Consider the following 18,148-nt stretch of genomic DNA (forward strand, 5'->3'; position numbering starts at 1 on the left):
CCCCGACACCCTGTACCAAGGCTACCAGCTAAGCACAACAGGAGGAGCCAGCATGTGTTTCATGTGAGCAGTAGTAGTGCTAAGTCTGTTGGGCAGTCAGAGTTTCATGTATGTGAGCCACCTGAATCCTCCCAAGTCTGTAAAGAGGGTACTATTATTATTCCCATTCTACAGATGAGAAAACAGAAGCACCAAAAGATCAAATACTCTGCCCAAGGTTACAAAACTAGTGAGGGGTGGAGCTGGGCTGGAGCTCTCTGTCAAACAACATGGCTACACTTTGATCTCCACCTTCCTTAGAAAAATGAATTTTCTCTCAAACTAAATGAATAACCATGGTCCTGCCAGGAGACCTTCCCAGATGTTGCCAGAGTCTGCACTGATAGACTGGTACCTAGTTTGTTGTTTCCCTGTGGTCAGGTGGCAAATAAGCCCGCCTGCCTGCCCGTACCCCCCTATCACTCTCTAAGAAAAAGGACAATTTTTTTTTTCTTTAAATGGGCCATAAACACATGAAATCCCTCTCTGTTGCTCTGCTGCAATTTCCTCTGGCTGACTGGCTTCTCCCTGAATAGAAGCACAGCTGGGCCAAGGACACGTGCTGTGCCCTGGCTCTGGGCCCCTGTGGCCCAGGGGGCACTAAGGAGGTGCCACGGACAGAGGAGCGATGTGGTGACATCAACACAAACAAGCCACGTGATGCCTCTTTTAAACCATTCCAGATTCACAGCCCTTTTCAGTGCTGCCCATAAAAGGAGGTTTTTCTTTTTTTACTCTGTGGGATTCGAGACCCTGTTTACACTGTCTCAACAGGAAAACTTCCCAGCAGACTCTAAATGATTCATGAGCTGATAAAACTCTTCTTTATAAAAGCACATTTTTTAAAATAACTAGTCAGCTCTGGTGCATCCTGAGCCGCTCTGTGCTATCGAGGCTCCCTACACACAGAGGATGTGAGCACCCAGCCCTTCAGCTGGGGTAGAACCAAGAAGTGACTGGATTCCTGTCCCAGCTGTGCAGCATCTTAACATGAGACATTCGTCACTTCAGGAGGCTGAGTGATGGTCAAGGGTGTAGAAAGGAGGGGCGCCTGCACTGGCCCTTCCATCCTAGACACACAGAGGACCCCCAATTCCCACACTGCTCTCTGCCCTCTGGTCCTGGTGCGGCGGTGTGAACTGGACAGGCTGTGATCTGTGCAGGAGACCAGCAGGCCGAGGTGTACACCGGCAGCTCAATATCAAAGCATTCCTGCTGTTCACCGTTAGCACAGCCTTAGTGCAGGTGATGAAACTCATAACAGAGAGACCTGATTCCAGAAAGGACCTAGGGGGCTGGGTGTGCTCCTCCCCCACACCCCGGGTCACTCTGTGTCCAGGCCAAGCTCACATGCAGGGCCTGTTTACCATGGAAAAGCTCGTCCCAGGGCCAATTGGGCAGGAAGTGGCCGTTACTGCCTGATTAGACCCCACTCAAGCACTTGATTCCCACAAAACCAGCCCAGGAATTCCCAGCAACGTGAGGACCTTAATCAGCGACAGGAAAAAAAAACATGTTTTGAAAACTGCATAAACAATCGGATTCTAACTGAGTTTATTTCAAACTCATCTATGAGTTGACGACTCTTTGGGCTAAAAATTGCCAAATCTTTCCTGAATTCTGCATACTGAAGCCTTTGCTGGCAGGAGTCCTGACCAGCGGAGTTGGGGAAGTTTTACCAGCAGGACAAACGGCCGCTTTGCCGGAGCTGTTAAGGGTTAGATTACACCCCTGCGCTAGCCTTACCCTGTCTGTAGCTTTCGGGCCGGTTCCTCTTACTCTGCCAGACTTTGTGAAAGCCAGGACCATCCTTACTCATCTTCCAGACGTCAGCCATGGGCACGTACCCAGACGGGCTCAATACCATTTGGGGCAAAGTATCGTGCTAGGAGTGTGAGAGGGTTTCAGGGATGGGCCTGGTTGTCAAATTATACTGTGGACCCACCGGCACACCACAGCCCGAATCTGATTCTGTGATACTTGCTGACTAAATTCAAACCGAGCCTGAGAGACCTGATATTCTGTGCCTTGGGCTACGTACGAAGCCCTCAGCTCGGCCTGAGCATTCTGTGACAGGGAGTGGGCAGGGATTTGGCTGCTCCCAAGGCAACCTGTTTCCCTTGTAGGCATCCCTCAACAGCTGAGGTTCTTCTGGTGCTGCGCTGGAACCCCTCAGCAGCCTCTCTGCCCCCCACGTTCCCCTAGGGTCCTCCTTTAGGCCTCTGGAACCTTATCACTGAAGCAGTTTCTCTCCCACAGGTAAGTGCTCCCTGCAGACATTTCAGGCACCTCCCAGGGTGTCCTTCAGGGCTTGGAAGCCCTGCTGAGAATGTACATTTCTAAGAAGTTCCCAGGCGATGCTAATGCTGCTGGTTAGGGACCAATTCTGAGAACCACTAGTAGGGTAGAGGTTCTCAAAACTTGCTATACATAAAAATCACCCGGTAAAATGTAGATTTGGATTCGGTATATCTAGGACGGAAATGCAAATTATCAGCAAGAGTTTGAATCTGGACAAACTGGTTCAAAGCCCTAGTTTCGTCTACTCAGTGGTTAGGAGCCTGGCTGTTAACCAAAAGGTTGGCAGTTCAAATCCCCCAGCTGCTCCTTAGAAGCCCTATTGGGTAGTTCTACTCTGTCCTATAGGGTCGCTATGAGTAGGAATCCACTGGACGGTAACGGGGGATGGGAGGGGAATCAACTTGGCCCATTCTTTCATTTCTGGTAACGAAAGAATCCCTCTCCTGGAGTACTTCCTCCTTACCTAAGTTCATCTATACACTCAGGACAACACAGGCACTCCCTGGAAACCAGTTGGCCTCCTTTCACTTTGGTCTTTTCTTAACCCAAATCCAAACCCACTGCCGTCGAGTCAATTCCAACTTACAGCAACCCTACAGGACAGAGCAAAACTGACCCAGAGAGTTTATGAGTCTGTAACATCTTGATGGAAAAAGACTGCCACATCTTTCTGCCACGGAGCAGCTGGTGGGTTCAAACCACTGACCTGGTTTGCAGCTGAGTGCTTAACCACTGCACCACCAGTGCTCGGGGCCTTTTCTCAGAAAGGAGAAAAATTTGCCAAGGGGGTTCTGGATGGCAAAGCAGAAAAAGCCTCCTGAATCAAACATGTAATATCCAAGAGTAAGCTCTCCATGTAAATTTCCTTGTCACTCTGCTGGGAACAGGAAGTATCCTGCCTTTCCCAGGGCAGATGGGCTACTTCCCAGGTATATTCAGTTAATACCAAAACACCAGTCCTCTGGGGGCGGATCAACTTCAGCAGCCTCACAAGTTTCTGAGAGACAATGTTTACAGAGTCAAATGAGACAGCACACAGACAATACCGCTCTCTGCCCCACCTCCACCCACAGGAACGAAACTCACACCTGCTCTCCAGGGCTGTTTCTCAGCTTGCCAGAACGCCACTGATGCTAGGATCCTCTATTCTGGCCTCACATGCCTTTATGCAAATTCAGTGGGCAGCAGACCTCATACTGCCTTTCTTATATTTTGGCTCTAAAAGAAGATTTTTCTCCTAACAGGCTGGTAAGAATACAGTGGCTGCAGTGTTCAAAGTGGAGAGCAGACAGTCAGCTGTGAGGAAAAGGGGGTGAGGGGTATGAGCCAGCTTCCAAGACCCCCCCAGTGGTCTCACCTCCTGGTATTCACACCCCTGGGTAATCCCGTTCCACTTAGAATAGGGCTGACCCCATAACCCACAGGTGAGGGAGGAGGTGGAGTGTGACTTGGAGGCTGGGTCATAAACGACACTGCAGCTTCTGCTCTGCTCTCGGGTCACTGACTCTAGGACAGGGTAGTAAAACTGGGACCTGGGGGCCACATCCAGACTTCTGCTTGCTTGTGGAAGGTCTGTGAACTAAGAATAGTTTTCCCATTTGCAAATGGTTGAATAAAAATCACAGTATTTCATGACACATGAAAATGAGCTGAAATTCAAATTTTGGTAACCAAAAATAAAGTTCCATTAGAGGGCAGCCACAGCTACGTCATGTCTATGGCTGCGTTTACGCTACAACAGTAGAGCTGAGAGACCATGTGGTCTGCAGACCTGAAACTATTTACTATCTGGTCCTTTAGAGAAAGTCTGCCGAGCCCCGCTCTGGAAGAGCCAGCTGCCATGTCATACAGACACTCCCTCAGCGCTATGGAAAGGTCCACGTAGGAACTAAGGCCTCAGTGGCGTGGAACCATGTGCATGTGCCACCCTGGAAGTGGGTCCACCAGTCCCAGTCAAGCCTTCAGATGACTGCAGCCCCAGCAGATAACTAGACTGAAACCTCACGAGAGACTTCGAACCAGGACCTTCTGAATTTCTGACCTTCAGAAATTCTGTGAGATAACAAATGTTTATGGTTGTTTTAACTGTCAGGTTTCAGAGTAATTTATTATGTTGCAATAAGTAGCCAATACAGGCAAGCAGAGAGAGAATTTCTATTTTGGGCAAGAAAATGCACTAAGTGGCATATAAATCTCTTCTAACTTTGGGCCCAGGAGTTCTGGAGAGGCTGTATTGGGAAGTCCCTTTGATGAGGGACCCAGGAAACCCAAAGCTCCTCTGCCCATATGCACGCCCCTCTGGAAAATGGAGCCTTCTGGCCTTGGTGGCCTGCCCAGACTGCTCCTCCAGGCCCAGGTACATGCTGCTTTCCTAGACCAGGCTCCTGCTGAGATAAGGAGCATCTCCCATGTACGCTAGCCAATGTGGGCATGATGCTTTCCCTGTGTGACATCTGCTGGCATCTTCTCCCAGCCCACTTTTTTAATTCCATGCAAACTGGCCATGGGATAGAACAGGCTTCGGCTGAACAACTGTTCAGAAGCAGCAACCAATGAACATAATGCCTAGATAATATACTCCTGAGGCACAGGGGTGCTCCATTGACTCTCCCTCGCCCCGTATTCCCTTCAGAATCACGGCCAGAGTCAGAAGAACAAGGCCCACCACCTCCATATGGAGCTCAGGGATTCAGTCTTGGTAGCAACACTCAAAAGTGCTTTGAAATAAAAAATAAAAACAAAACCTTGGCTTGCTACACAACTACCATCTATGGTTCCTGCTTGGGAGACTGCGGCAGCCAGAATTCTAGGACGGCCGTGAGGACTCCTGCCCTTGCTGTACCTGTCCTGTATAATCCCTCCTCTTAAGTGTGGGTTGGACTTGTATGTACGATGGTATTTCACTCTTTTAATTAGGTTATTAATAGATGGCAGTTGGGTTCATCAAAAGAGAGATGTTCCTGGGTGGGTCCGGCTTAATCAGTTGAAGAACCTGAAAAGTTGCAGAGAGATTCTTCTACAGACCTTTAAGTAAGCTGCTGTGTTGTAAGAGGGTCTATGGAAGGGGGTCTCTGTCAAGGCCCTGACAGCAGTCTCTAGAGCTGGGAAAGAACCAGCAAGCAAATGAGGACCTCAGTCTTAAACAAGGAACTAAATTCTACCAATAACCTGAATGAGCTTGGGAGAGGACCCTGAGCCTGAGATGTGACTGCAGCCCCAGCTGACTCCTTGGTTTCAGCCTCTTCAGACCCTGAGCAGACACTCTGCACACCTGGGCCTGCGTTCCTGACCCGTGGCTGCTGGGATCAGTTGCTCCTGTACTCGCCTGACATGCATGTCTGACTCATATTTGCAAGTCATTCCACCACCGTGGGCCCCAGCAGGAGTCAGTGGTCACTCAAGGCAGGGGGACAGGTGGGTGGGTAGATCTGGCTAGATATCTTCTACATAGAGCTAAAAGCAGCCCAACAATTCCTGTGTGTCGGTGCCACGGACACTGTCCTGAAAGGTACTCCTGGAAAACTCATGAATTGGTCTGGAGGTCCTAGTGGTAGCCTACCTTCAAGATCACCTCCTGGGATCCAGAAGAATCTCTGAAGCCTGTCTAATGTACATGTCAAAAAAGCCCACTGCTTCCAACTGTGCCTGCCCTGCACATGATGATCCCAGCGCAGAGCACCTTCACGGCCCTCTGACGAAGAAAGACAAGGAGGCCTGTTCACCTTCAGGAGTTCCAATTTCCGGCAAAACGCTATTCCCTGGCACCAGAGCAAGTTCTCCACCAAAAGAGGGTCTTTTCCTCAGAATGCTGAGCCACCATGACCATGAGACCTCATGGACATTCTTATTCTCTGACAAATCTCAGGAACTAAAAGTGGTAAGGTTTTCCTTCAAGAAAGTGGTTCGAAGAGAGAAATTTCCAGCCCCCACAGCTGTGTGTACCCAGGGACATGTCTGCAGGGGGGTCAGCTAGATCATGTTCCAGGTCCACACGGGCCACCGACTGGAGCCCTGGAGAGCATGTCACTTTACGATTTTTATAAACACTTAACAGAAGAGAAACCTTGAGGGCCACCGCAGCAGTGGCAGTATGTTGGCAATGTCCATGGGAAGAGGTCTGAGGTTTACCCTGCACGGTCCATGAAGGATTCCTGACCATAAAGCCTTGTGTGCACCAACTGTGGTGGTTCCCTCAGGCCTGCGGAAGGCTGGGGAGATTCTTGAACGTGACCTAAGAGGAACATCTGGCCAGAGAAACCACAGTGCAAAGTGCAAATCATAACTAAAAGATTGAGGAATAAGGGGTGGATTACGGTGACAGCTTCCTTCTGTCAAGATAACCCCCCTTCTAAACTGCTCCCAACCAGCCCAGTCCCTGCTGTAACTGGATTTGCTCCCGGAATGACTAATTTCATGTAACGCGGGAACATGGTTATCTGAGGACCCGACGGAGAGCTGAGGGGCACAAGATACGTACAGCATGTCTGGGCAGTTGTCTGGCTTGTCCAGAAGTCCGCCTTCCATGACAAAGCGAAGGACTTGCTCGTTGGATAAGCCCTGGTATGGCTGCTCGGCCAATGTGGCGATCTCCCAGAGGACCACCCCGAAGGACCTACAGAGAGAAGACAGAGTAAACAGCTGGGAAAGGGATGGACAGACCACACCCCTCCCCTTCCAGCCTCCTCTGACCTGGGCACTGCAAACATGTCTTCACTGTTGTGACTGACCCCATCAGAGACCACACACCGGGTGCGGAGCTAAATGCATTAACAGTGCCCTCATCTGTTGCTCTGCTGTTTGCTGTAAATACAGCCCTCATTGCACAATTGGGGAGCTGAAGCTCAGCTGCATAGTCAAGAAGTCCCTGATCTTTGCTTTGGGCCCAGGGCACACTGAGCTCACGGCCTAGCCCCAATCATTTCACCAGCAGGGCACAGCTTCCCAAACTTGCTTCCCAAGAATAATACACTGCAGATTGCCAGGTTGCTGCCTGGACATTGATTTGGTGCCTCACATGACGCCTGGGACCATCTCTTCTCTTTAACAAGCTCCCCAGGTGATTCTGACCATCAGATGATCTCAGCACTGGCTGCATGTGACAACCTCCTGGGGATCTTTTCAAACATACTGAGGCCTGGGCCCCCAACAGAAGTTCTGATTTCATGGGCCTGGGGTGGGGGCTGTGCCTTGGAATGTAGAGAAGCTCTACAGGGATCCTGAGTGCTGCTGGCCTGCAAGCGGCCAGGGAGTCTCAGTGGGCTGCATGGGCTGGTGGGGGATGTCACAGACACGAAGAATCCCTAAGCCCAGAGCGCGGCCTAAAGGAGAAAACGGGGCAGCCGTGGAATCAGATCACCGGCCGGGCAGTGAGAGCTCTACCACACGTGCGGCTTTTGCCTGTCAGTTCTGAGGATCGAGCTACCGGGAAGCAAATGTAAACTGATAGTATGCACACGGTGGTATTTCAGACAGATGTTAAATAAGGCAACGCTAGACTCTGCGAAATCCAGGGGCCTTCCCAGAGCAAACCCTGGTCACTCACAAATGCTCCCTGGTCTATTTGCCTTCAGGTCTAGTTTATTCCACTGAATACAGCAAGCTACTCATTACTTACTCATTATCAGGTGGCCCCAGGGACTTCTTAGTGGACCCATCACAGGCAAGGGGTGCTGGCAAAGCCTCACCCCAAAACTCAGGACAGGGTGCTTCCCACCCAGAGATCTTGGGATCTTGGCCCCAAGGGCCTCTGACTCTCTATCAGAATGTTTTATTTGCTGCTTCAGCTACTTTCCATAAACAAAAGGTTTTTGTACAAATTTGATACTAAAAGCAGACGTTAGACATAAATAGGATCTTAGCAATCCAAGAGGGCTTACCCACCCGAGGACCTTATTAACTTCCAGTAACCAAGAAATAGTCTTTACATGGCACGGGAGATCGGGAAAAGCTGAAGACCCAGAGGACACGGCCCCGATACAAAAGGCCCGGGCACAGGGCAACAGGGCTTCTCCAAAGATGTTGGCATTCCAAAGTCTGCCCCAATTCTGCCCGTCTGAGACAGGGCACAAGAAATGACGAGCTTTCCTCCTTTACTGACTTCAGGCTGGGTCTGAGAAGCAATCTGAGGATGTGGTTCACTTTCTCCCCTTGCTCCACACCCTTCCCCTGGCTGTGCCACCTGCTTCCAAGCACCTGCTTGTTGCTGGGTGGCTCCCATGTTAATCCTCTCAGTCTCGACTGCTATATTTCCTGCTTCAGGTTACTTGCTTATCCACAAATTCAACGTGTCTCAAACTGAGCTCTCTCTTGCAACCCGGTTCTTCCTCCTGCTTCTACTGCAGTCAGTGAAGTCCCAATCCACCTGAGCAGTCAACCTGGGCTGTCCTTGCCCCTTCACTTTCTCCGGCTTCCTCAGAGGCCCACCAAGACTGAGGTGTGGTCCCTTCCTCTCATTTCTCCAGCCCTTCCTTACTCCTGATGGCTCCAGTGGGCCTCTTCTCCTGGCCTACAGCGTTTCTCTTTTTTGGCTCCGACATCTCATTCAATACATCCTTACACTGTAACTAAACTGAACTTCTTCAAACACATTGGTCACTCCCTTACTCAGAAACCTTAAAAGTCTTTCCAGAGCCTGTAGCATAAGTCCAAAATACCCAACACAATACCCAAGGCCTTACTTGCCCTCTCTTCAACCTAATCCCCTCGAGGAAATCTCACCGTCCTCCACACGCTGGCACTTCCCACCGCCATGTGTCTCCTCAGCATCCCTATTGCCAGAAATTCTCTTTCTCCATTTCACAAGCCATCTCATACTCCAGGGCGCCTCCATGGCGTCATCTCTTCTGGGAAAGCTTCCATGAAACCACCCTTTCAGGGTTACTTTCTCTTTTCCCGAAGACTGCATTCCCACTTACAGGTGCAGGAACTGTGTCTACTCATCCCTGCATCTCCCATACATTGAGCACTGTGCCTGGTCCACAGCAGGTCCTCAAGTGTACATGCATGAACTTATACAGGAGGCAACAGACCAGCCTCCCATCAATGCTTGTACAGTGAAACTAGAAAAGCTTTCCCCAAACATCTCTTGCCTGATGTATCACCTGTTGGTAAGGTCTAGTTAATTGCTAGACCCCATGGTCATCCTTAACAGCTAAACATGCCCAGGTTGAGTCCAGTTCCTTTTGTGCCCCAAGCAATGGAGGCCAGACATCTATACCTAACACCAAGGTTCCTCCCTGGCATCACCAGTTCTCACGAGGAGCCATTTAAATGCCTATGAAGGCACCGCAGAACTAGAAAGGAACGCAGACATCCCTCAATAAACCTCACTTTACAGATGGAGCAACCAAAGCCCAGGGGAGCCCTGAGATTTGACTAAGTCCACACAACCAGTCGGAGGTACTGAGAAAGAGGTAACACCTCCATGTTCTTCAAAGCAAGTGTTTTCTATGTGGCACTGACTATTAGTACCATCACATAAAATTAAATCTTGAATTTTGTGGACAGGTTTATTCTTTAAACATTAGGTAAATATCTCCATGTGGAGGATTTTCTAATTACAAACGCTGGGATTGTTTCTCCCAAGTCATGGACAACTTGGTTTGAGTCTCCCTCAATACACTTCCCCACACCTGGAAGGTGAATGTCCCATCTGCCAGCAAATCGATACCTACAAAGGAATCCCCATTCCCCACTGATGTTAATTAGCCACTAAAGAAGCAAATTATTCTAAGAGGGTGCAACTAGCCCTGGATTTGACGGTTTGGAAAGGTTCTTAGTAAGTCAAGAAATGAAGGCATATCCGTAGGGCGATCCAGATGCTCAGAGAGGGGACACAGCTTTAAGCTGTGGGTTACAATTCCCCAGTCCTTTCCCTGGTTTCCTCCAGACCAAGGGGGCACATCTGTGTCTTCTAACCCAAACCAGCCATTTCAGAAGGATGTGGAGCTATGAGGGAACAGTGGAGGAGAAGTGACCACAGGACCCAAAGGCCTAGGAATAAAGGCTCGGGTGACAGCAGGACAATCTGGAGATGTTCATCCCAGAGAAAAGAGACCATGGCCTTGGGGGCGCCTTGAAGACTTGTCTCATCAAAAACCAGCAAGATGTGCAATTCTACTACAGAGAGAAGGGGTGTCAGAGAGAAGACGACTTGACCATAACATGAGGAAGACTTGCTAAGAACAAGAATGTCTTGAGAATTAGGGTAGTCTGTCTTTGTGAGGGAGTGAACATGCAGTCCCTGGAAAGAGCTGAGCAGAAGCTCAACACCCCACTGTAGATGGGATACAGGGATTGGACCTGACCTCAGAGAGACCCTCCAATCCTAAGACTCTCTGGCCTCTTCTACAAGGCCAAAGAAAATTCTTTGTCTTTCTAGATTCTAACTAGTAGGAGTGATTCTTTTGGGCTATTTAATATAATGATTTCCATTCCTTCAAAAGGGACGGCTTCACTTTAGTGCCAGGATGGCTGAGAAACCTTTCATATACACCAGATCCTGGCCCTTTCCTGTTAGTCTCCTAGGTTAAAAACAAAACAAAACAAAAGTAACGTGCTGTCAATGCTTGAACGATAGAGTGAGTACCAAATGCCTCCTCTCGCTGATTTGTGTTTTTCTTATTGGTTCATTATGGTGGTGTAGTCACTGAACACGCTACATGTCTCTTTGTTACTGTTGGTAGCAATAGCTGCTTACCAGAATTTGGGTAAAATCAGCCTGTGAGATATTAACAATTCTAGTTTTATCTTCCTACCCTACCTCTGTGTTCTCTGACTTACAGATTTCTCTTTCATTGTACTGTATGATGACCTCAAAGCTTTTGGAGGGATGGTGCCTAAACAGATGTATGCTTACGCCCAAGCTGGTCCTCTCCCTTGTCATCTCCATCATTAAAAATGGTGCAGTGCTCTCTGGTGTGACAGGGAAAAAGATAACCATCTCGCAAAACAAATCTACTAGAGCTCAAGAAGCAATCAGGTTTTGCTGGGTCATATTCAAATTCTATTTCCAATTTGCACCTGTCTGCAAAATAAGATCCAAGGCCCTTGAACTGTGAAAGGTTCATGAGGTTAAAAAAAAAAATGATGTTGATCACTATTTAAATAGTTCCTCCATGTGGTCATCCAGACAGTTGGAGTAAACAACTACCATCTCTATAACACATGAGCAATGGGATCTCTCGAGAGGAAGACCAAGAAGCTAGTTGATGTTCTAGAAGCTAGGCGTGGCTGCCAAGAACCCCAGTCACACTTCAGAACTTGACCACCTCTCCACAAAGTTGCTGAGGAATTGCAATAAATAATACTAGTGAGAATCCTCTGCTTCCTCAGATGATGAGCTTCTACCTCAAGACACTTTTATTACTAAGGGAAATATCTGGCTTCCCCTACCATCCCTGGGCCAACAACTGAGAATGCCCATTGGAAGAGGACAAACAACAGATGGAACCAACAGGAAAACACAATCAAGACTCATAAGCTTTGGGCCCAAATAAAGGACTGTCTGTAATCTTAAGGTTAAATTATGGGAGTACGTAGTATCTATGTACTGAGAGAGGGGAGAAGGGAGAGCAGGCAGGCAGGGGGAGAAGCAGAGAGAAGTGGAGAGCTCTGGCATGATGACTCTTGGGACCATGATGTGGTGTTCTATTTCAATGGCTCTTAGCCACTTAATGAGCAGAAAGGATAGCTGCTAAGGATTGGAAGAAATGTTGGTCCCTTAGTCCTCTGTTCTTAGCTAGCCCACTGGCAATAGGAATACTTTAAGGATGAAGGAGTATGGCCCACATGATACTTAACAAAAGCTGGCAATGGGTGAGAACAGACAACAGAGAAACAAAAGACTGGGCCACTGGGACTTGTGGAAGCTGGAGGGCAATGGGCTTGCACGGCAGGAAAAGTCTGTCATTACCAGACGTCAGAATGCGTGGTGAAGACTCCATCCTTGAGCGACTCGGGAGACATCCAGCGCACAGGCAGCAGCCCTTTCCCTCCTTTCCGGTAATAGTCTGTCTCATAAATATCTCTCGTCATGCCAAAATCTGTAAGGCAGAGAGAAAGCACCGGAGTTAACTGTTCCAGCAGCTCTTGCGGAGAAGCAAAGATGTACCATCTCTGCCGCAGAAGACGACTCCACACTGTGTTCCAGGGCGAGACGCAGAGGGCTCCACTTTCAGGAGCCCCAGTATTAACGATTGCAATGTTCTAAGGTGGAAATAGCCGGGGATGGTTAGTCACATGATAAGCAAATGCCAAGAAATCTCTGCTCTTTCATACATTTCTAATCTGACTCCTTTAAAGGAGTGATTCCTTTGTGCTTTTAAGATGATTGAGTCCCCCCATTTATCAGGAAATTCTGCACTGCGAGGGCCAAGAGTCATTTATTCTTGGTTTTAAAATCTGAGAAAATTAACAGAAGGGTGTAGGCTCGTACTCACTTGGTGGCAATGCCCCATTGCCAGAGCAAAGGAAGTAGTTTCGCTGCTTACGAAGGGGGAAAATAACGAGAATAATGATTCACGACGGAAAAGTGACACATAAGATGCCTAAGACATGCTATTTGCTAGGCCCCTGAAGCTATTACTCTGTAACGTTTTTCAACGTAACACTTCCAACCTTTTCTGAAAATTTCTCCCATTTTTGATGCGTCTCTAAGATGTCACATAATTATGTTTGAGGGCAGCCTTGCTTTATAATCCTCAATCATTGCTTCTTTCCAAGATTTTTATTTTCCACTCAAAGGTACAGCTGTTTCTTACACGGACTCTGCTATTCTCCTTGCCAGGGGAGAGGGCTGTTCTGCTTTTTCAAATGTTCATTCTTGTCTCTTCAACTATGCCACAAGAGGTAAGATGACAAAAGCAAACATGGAGAACAAAATTCCCTGGACGCTGACCAACATAATCTGCTTGTACCGTACCGAGGACCATCACACTGCCTCCAGGAGAATGGCTTATCTTCATTTGTAATCCATGAACACTGGGCAGTGGAAAAACAGTTTCGAGCCCCAGTGCAGAGATATAAAACTGAACCGCTAACATCTTATCTCAGAATTAACTCAGTGACATGCAAATGGCAGGATTTGGCTTTACTTGCACAAAAAGGGGGAAAAAAAAAAATTCAGGAGACAAGCAAACGGTCTCCTCCTAAACATACACACAAAAATCTAAAATTCTAGGAAGAAAAAAAAGAAAATGTTGCTGTAACTACGACCCACAGAGAGCAAACACAGTTCTGCTGATTTGGGCTTAACATGCACGTGGCAGAGAAACGGCTCACACTGATGCGTGGACCGAGCTCCTGCCACGTGCCAGGACAATGGTAGGGAGGAGGTGGAAGCAGAGGAGGAGAACAACTAGCATTTACTGAGGATAGGCCACCTCCCAGTGTGTGCTTGGCACTTTCCTGCACCAGGTCCTTCCAGCCACCTCATGCAACCGGTTATATTAGCACCCCCATTTCAGAGAGAAAGAAACTAAGGCTCACAGGACTTAAGGCTCTTGCCCGAAGTCTCTCCATCTGCTAATGGCAGAACAGAGATTAGAGTTCAGGCTCACCTGAGTCCCCAGCCTCTGCCTTCCTCTGGCTGGGGAAGGTAAGATGACTGGTATCTTGCGGAAACCATCTGAATCCCCAGGGAGAGGAGAGGGCAGGTGGTGGTCAGAGCAGCTCCTCCCTGAGAACTCCAGGGCAGGCCAGCAGCTCCTGTCCCACCCACTTCTCTAAGGCTCTTCCCTCGGCCAAGGTGGGCTTTAAGGGGCACCTAGTGTTCTAAAAGAAAAAAAAAGTGTGCAGAACCTAGGGAGCCAAACGTAGGGATACACTGTGGATCCTGAATGAGTAACAGCTGACAACCTAGCCACGTGGCTTCCTCTCAATAGCTGGAGCTCCTACAAATGAAAGGGAACCCTGGTGGCACAGTGGTTAAGAGCTATGGCTGCTAAGCAAAAGGTTCGGCAGTTTCAATCCACCAGGTGCAAAAAAGTCAGGACGTTCACCCCTTCTTTGGAAGTCATTCTTGAAAGGATACTCATTGTTTGCTATAGGAGCAGACATTTCATTCACAAAGTATTACTAAAGGAAAAAGCAATCCTGCGAAAGGAAGGTAAACAATTCCAGAACAAGTAGTTCTAGAGCCAGACAAACAGGTTAATTTTCAATAGGTTTCTTGGCATATAAACTTTTCCCCGCAGTTTCTCAGGATGAAAATTTGGTATTTTTCTGAACCAGCAGATCACAGTGCAAAGATGAGGGTCCTAGTAAAAGCAGGTGGTTTCCTGAGCACCCTGATGCTGTGTGTTTCCACAGGCAAACTAAAGACCAAAACACACACTGAAAGGCAGAACTAAATTTCTAACTGCTGGGCAGAAACTCCCCTTCTGAGAGCTTTGAGGCTGACCAGCCGTGTGTGTAAAACTCAGTAACTCTGTCCCTGTCACTGTCTTGCTCTGTGCAAGGGCTTCACTGTTAGGGTCCCTCACCTCTTAGAAAACTCAGGACTCCCGGGTTGGGGGCAATAATGCTCCCTATAAGCTAGGAAAGTTGACAGGAAGGCAGACAGTTTGGCTAGTGCCTTTTATTTGTCTGGATTATTTCTGCATATAACCAATGCTGACAAATATTCTCCCAACAGATGCCTCAGGAGCCAGGAGTGGAGCCTGCAGGGTCCAAAGCCCAGGCCTGTCCTTGCCCACGACCTGGAAGACCATGCCAATATGCGCGGTCAGGATTCTAGCCAGCCCCGTCGGGTCTGTGCTTGACTGTCAGCTGGAGACAATCAGTTTCCAAGAGCAAGCCTTTGCGCTCAAGCAATACACTGAAAACCCTCTCTAGGGCGAGGGTAATGCCAACACGGTCCCACAAACATGTGCGGTGTGGGGCCTTGCTCAGACCTGGAAAGCCAAGGACACACCTCCGATTTTGACTGTGAAGTCTTCAGCCACCATGCAGTTCCGGGCGGCCAGGTCTCTGTGAACGAACTTGTTAGCGTTGAGGTATGCCATGCCATCCGCAATCTCGCCCGCCATCTGAATCATCTTGCTTAGGCTTGGAGGTGCTAGGGCTGGATTATTCTGTTGGAGATTAAACAACAACAACAAAAAACCTCACATGAGAATTTAAGAATCTTCTCCACCCCAAGTTCTTTCAGAATCTATAAGCCCATTTTTGTTCAATCTGAGCACCATGGGTCATTCTGCTAAGAAATCAGAACTTGCTCAGAAGGGAACATATGATTATGGAGACCATAGCATCTGCTTAGTGGTGAAGTCATGTGCTTGCTCCAGGCCACATCACACAGAGCTGCAGACAGAAACACCAATTAGTGCTCCTTGGGACCAGCATGTTCTATTTCGGGTAGGACAAAAATTATTTTAAAGTGAAAGAAGCAGTTTTTGATATTAAGGTTTCTTGGGTGCTCAAATTCCTATTAGTTTGCATGTTCCTTTTTGCCCCCCATAATCAAAGTACAGGTAAAGGAAGGAGCGCACATTTCCATGGTTTTAAACACATGTGGTATGGAAATACGCAAATGTGTTTTCTGTGTATGTTTTACTGGGACGCTGTGTGTTTCCTCATATAAGCATTGTGACAAATTATTTTTTTCTTTCCCTTCAACTTTTTTTTTTAATGCGTGAAGACACAAGATTAATTTTTTTTCACCTTGCGATGGGTCATCCCTTGGATGACTATTTTCCCCGGGCCCTGCGGAAAATCAGCACTCGACCATTATTTTAAGGCCAGCTGAATCTTACCACTGAGGGAGCCCAAGGTGAAACTGTGAAGACTAATACGGATAGGAATTTCCTCTTTGCAGAGGTGGGCAATATACTTGCTTTGGAATTGTAAAGAATTATCTGCAAATAATAAATCCAGTTGGAAAAAAGTTGTCTATTAAACATTTGCCAAAGTCTGTCCATCCTAAAAAGAATGCAAAACCTATCACAACCGGAGAGACTAGATGCTGACTGCTTCTTGCTTATGTTGCTAGAGTAGATTTTACCTGGTTTCCCCGACCACAAGGCATCTCATACAACACACGCAAAGCCATCTCTCTGACAGCTCCAACGTGTCCCCATCCTAGCTCGAACCCTGTGGGCCCCAGAAGAGCATGCCTGGGCATTGGGACAGGACTGCCTAGGCTCTTCCATCTGGGGATCACAATGGTGCCACCACTGGGAGGTGGCCTGGGACCACTTTACAGAGTGCCCAATGGCCCCTGGTCCAAGGGTCCATGCTCAGGGCCATCGCCCGGGGAGGTGCTAGTTTCCACTGACAGCCACCTTCTAGAAGCAGTATAGCAACTCTCCAACAATTACTAGGTGGCTTCCCAGGACTTGACACACATTTTAACTCTGAAGAGACTATCAAGACTCCGGTGATTTAAAATATTTATCACTGAGGTGTGTCCCTGCATGGTGCAAACGGTTAATGTGCTCGGCTGCTAACCTAAAGGTTGGAGGTTCAAGGCCACCTAGAGGTGCCTTGGAAGAAAAGCCTGGTGATCTACTTCTGAAAAATCAGCCATTGAAAACCCTATGGAGCACAGTTCTACTCTGACACACATGGGGTCGCCGTAAGTCAGAATTAACTTGACAGCAACTGTTTTTTTTTTTTTTTTTTTGGTTTGATTCCACTAAGTTATCTGGAGAAGCTACATCACCCTGAGGGTGAGGCTCAAATCACTACTTTCTTTTATCTGGGAGCCTTGCTTTTGTATGCTTATTTTCCCTCAGGACCTAACATTTCCTTCTAACCTTTCTCAGGGCTTTAAGTATGCAGAGAACGCTAGGAAATTTGCAGGTGAAATGTTAAGCATATGCTCCTAATACTTAAGTATTTGAGTTTTAAGTACAGGTGTTCACTATGAAATCGTCCTTCATAATTAACTTGAAAAACAGAATCAACAAAAGGAGCTTATTTTAAGTACTTGGGAGACAGGGCTGACATTCTCTCAGTTCACACTGTAATGCTACCCCTCTTTCAGACGTCTCAGAGGGCAGAAACCCTTAATTTGATTAGAGCTACTTAAGACATGTAGGCACTTAGTGACCTCTGTAAGCACACCCTAACTTAAGGTGGGCCAAAGAGAGTATCATGGGACTGCAGGAATGCACATTTTTGTACTTGGCTTGAGATAGAAAAGGTCCCTATCTGACCAATCTAAAGCGAATCTGAGATCTGAAAAGGACTTCAGCAATCATCTTGTCCAAGCCTCTTACTTTATGCAGGAGGAAACTGAGGCCCAGGGACCTGACCTACCCAAGGACTGAGGCAGCTAGTGGCAGAGCCAGAATGAAGACCGAGTTTTCTGGGTTTTTTTTTCTGCGCCCAAAGTTGGGGCAGGAGGGAGCAGCAAGTGCTTCACGCTTCTCCAAGGTGCCTCAGATGACGCTGGTAAGATGTATACCACCCTGTCTCTAACACCTGGCAATCCAGCCTTTTCTCTTCTGTGCTGGCTGGTGAATTACCAGAACAAGCCAGGAAAGGGCACTAACTCCCCAGGAGCTGGGACTGCTGCCAGCGGAGCCGATAGAGAGGCTGTGAGCCGCCCCACTCGGGCCTCAGTCCACACTCGGCCTCGTAGCCTGTACATGACCACAAACATCACCTGCGGTCAACATAAGAGGCCCTGCATGAACAGGCACTCATGAGTTAAAGCAAGGAGCTGCTACTTGGGAGGTGATTAAGTTGAAAATTTAAAGAGGAAAACAGAACAGACTTATGTTAAAAAAGAGAAAGGATACAGAAATTGAAAAGGAGTAGAGAAAGGGAAATTACAACTTCTTGGGAGTGCAAGCAGACACAA

General features: G+C 48.0%; 1 protein-coding gene across 2 annotated transcripts in view; it reads right to left on the minus strand.

Moving 5' to 3' along the window:
• The window catches only part of IGF1R (insulin like growth factor 1 receptor), a 356,840-nt gene that overhangs the window by 10,402 nt on the left and 328,290 nt on the right, over positions 1-18,148 (minus strand). For both annotated transcript variants that reach the window (XM_049906124.1, XM_049906123.1), the window contains exons 19-21: positions 15,254-15,413; positions 12,254-12,383; positions 6,818-6,952 (exon numbers count right to left, since the gene is read on the minus strand). In XM_049906124.1, coding sequence (XP_049762081.1) covers positions 6,818-6,952; positions 12,254-12,383; positions 15,254-15,413 — 425 coding nt within the window. The remainder of the gene's footprint in view (positions 1-6,817; positions 6,953-12,253; positions 12,384-15,253; positions 15,414-18,148) is intronic.

The sequence above is a fragment of the Elephas maximus genome, chromosome 13 (genome assembly GCF_024166365.1).
Source record: "Elephas maximus indicus isolate mEleMax1 chromosome 13, mEleMax1 primary haplotype, whole genome shotgun sequence".
Taxonomy (NCBI): Eukaryota; Metazoa; Chordata; class Mammalia; order Proboscidea; family Elephantidae; genus Elephas; species Elephas maximus.